This window comes from Mandrillus leucophaeus, unplaced genomic scaffold, assembly GCF_000951045.1.
Source record: "Mandrillus leucophaeus isolate KB7577 unplaced genomic scaffold, Mleu.le_1.0 Scaffold2133, whole genome shotgun sequence".
Classification (NCBI taxonomy): domain Eukaryota; kingdom Metazoa; phylum Chordata; class Mammalia; order Primates; family Cercopithecidae; genus Mandrillus; species Mandrillus leucophaeus.
Genome location: NW_012102181.1, coordinates 64,510 through 67,177, shown reverse-complemented (window position 1 = coordinate 67,177; position 2,668 = coordinate 64,510). Strand labels below are relative to the sequence as shown.

Here is a 2,668-nt window from a genome sequence, read left to right as displayed (position 1 = left end):
CCTTCGGATACCTGTGTGACTCATTTCTTTACTGCATCCGCTTTCTGCTCGAGTATTTTTTTTCCGCTGTCAGCTCAGCTAATCACCCTGTCTGAAATAGCATTCCTTCTCACTTTTGGTTAAACTGGTTCTTTTTTCCTCATAGCATTTAACACTACCTGACATTATGCGTCTCTGTTTTAGTTCTTTCTGTGTTGCTATCACAGAATACCCAAGACTGGGTAGTCTATAAAGAAAGTAAGTTTATTTGGCTTGTAATTCTGGCAGGAAATCCAAGATTAGGCAGCTTGTCTGGTCGGCTTCTGCTGAGGGCATCATGCCACTTCAACTCCTGGCGGAAAGTTTAAGGGGGAGAGGGTGTATGCTTCATACATGAAAGGCAAACTTGCTTCATAACAGCCAGCTTTCTCAAGAACTATTCCAATACCCTGGAAACTCATCTTGTCTCATGAGAACTGCATTAATCCATTCACGAGTGTGGAGACCCCATAACCCAAATACTTCTTAAAGGCTGCATCACCTCTCAATACCATTACATGAGCAATTAAATGTCAACATGAGTTTTGGCAGGGACAGAACATAGCAATTTGTGTTTATTGGATTATTTTACGTCCTTCTCACCTTGCCAACATACTAGAATGAAAGATCCTTAGTGGCAGGGCCTTTTACTGTTTGGCTCATTCATGTAACACCAGCCCAGTAACGTGGCTTGTACCTGTAGTTGGTCTCAATGTTGAATAAATAATTATTACATGGATTTAGAGCTCAGAGAGTATGTGGTGGGAAGACAGAGGGTCCAACTTGAGGTAAGGATGCCTACATTTAAAGGCAGGTAAAAGAGAAGTTGCCAAGCTGTGGGTGCAAAGCTGGGAGTTGTTCTGGAAGCTAAGAGGAAAGAGAGGAGAAGGGAATGACCAAAGTCATCAAACATGTCTGAGAACTTAAGAAGGAAAATGACTGGATAATTCTCATTGGATTTTGAGGCATGACTGTCACTGATGCCCTAGATAAGAGTCATTTCAAGTGTATATTAGAAATGGAGCCCAGTTAGAGTGGGTTGAAATGTGAGTGTTGGGAAAATAGATGGGAAGGCTTTCATTTGCCAACTTTCACATATTTTGTAGATGATAATCTGTGATCAATTAATATCAATAATTGAAGATAGATAATGGTTCCAACTAAGTTGGGGAAATGGTAGGCATGGATTAATGACCTGCTTTGCTCCAACCTGCTCTGCCTATGGCAAGTGTCACAGAGTATGTGGTTGGACTATGGCTCTCTGAGAGACCTTGAACCAGTTGTGTCTCCTTCATGAGTTCCTTCATGAATTTGCACACCTACAAAATCAGCACACCAATCATGGCCCTCCTACCTAAGTCATAGGCATGTAGAAATGACCAAAGGAGACATCGCTCCTGAAAGTGCTTTGTAACTTGAAAGAAAAATGTAAAATATTAGTAGAGTCATTTTGCTTGCCTCTGGATGCTGACTAAATTATCCCCTTACAGATTCCTGAACAACGTTGGTTTCTTTTTTCCACTGATAATGATGCTGACGTGGATGGTGTCTGTGGCTAGCATGGTCAGAAAGTTGGTGTATGAGCAGGAGATCCAGATAGAAGAGGTAAATATCCTTAAACCTCACCTAGGAGACAAAGATGGGGAAGCTGGGGACTTTGGAAATGGATCTTGTCCCATAACTAACCTGAGCCTCTCTGTTTTGCTTCCCTCTCCTCTGCTGGGGTTCTGGTGTACAAAATAGCTGAGTCCCTGTTCCAGAAAGATGATTTTATGTTGAAGTCTGAAGCAATGCCAGAGTTTAACAGATATTTTCCATTGACATGAAAGAAAGTCAAAGAATAGCCCTACGAGATTGCAAGAACAAAGCCAATATTCCTCATTCAGCAACTTTTTTCAAACCCAGAAAAACACAGCAGCAGACTTCCCATCTTAATTTATGCTTAGAATATTTTTATGTAGAGGCCCTGCTATTTTTGTTGTAATACTGTTATAAAACTTGAAACTATCATAACTTAATTTTTTTTATTTCCATAGATTTTTTGGGGAAGAGGGGGTGTTTGGTTACATGAATAAGTTATTCAGTAGTGATTTCTGAGATTTTGGTGCACCCATCACCCGAGCCGTGTTCCTGGTACCCAATGTGTAGTCTTTTATCAGTCACCACCCCCAACCCTTTACCCTGAGTCCCCAAAGTCCAGTGAATCATTCTTATGCCTTCGTGTATCATAGCTCAGCTCCCACATGTGAGTGAGAACATATGATGTTTGGTTTTGCATTCCTGAGTTACTTCACTTAGCATAAGAGTCTCTAATTCCATCCAGGTTGCTCTGTATGCTATTATTTCATTCCTTTATATGGCTGAGTAGTATTCCATGGTGTGTGTGTGTGTGTGTGTGTGTGTGTGTGTGTGTGTACTTTTTCTTTATTAACTCATTGATTGATGGGCACTGGGTTGGTCCCATATTTTTGTAATTGTGAATTGTGCTGCTATAAACATATGTGTGCAACTATCTTTTTCATATAATGACTTCTTTTCCTCTGGGTAGATACCCAGGAGTGGGATTGCTGGTTCAAATGGTAGATCTACTTTTAGTTCTTTAAGGAATCTCCACACTGTTTTCCATAATGGTTGTACTAGTTTACATTCC

The 2,668-nt window shown here is 40.6% G+C and overlaps 1 protein-coding gene across 1 annotated transcript in view; it reads left to right on the top strand.

The window, feature by feature from the left end:
* Positions 1 to 1,514: 1,514 nt before the first annotated feature.
* The window catches only part of LOC105540019 (ATP-binding cassette sub-family A member 13-like), a 37,132-nt gene continuing 35,978 nt past the window's right edge, over positions 1,515 to 2,668 (top strand). Inside the window, exon 1 of the mRNA XM_011980510.1 lies at positions 1,515 to 1,623. Within this exon, the coding sequence (XP_011835900.1) occupies positions 1,546 to 1,623 (78 nt within the window). The 5' untranslated portion in view covers positions 1,515 to 1,545. The remainder of the gene's footprint in view (positions 1,624 to 2,668) is intronic.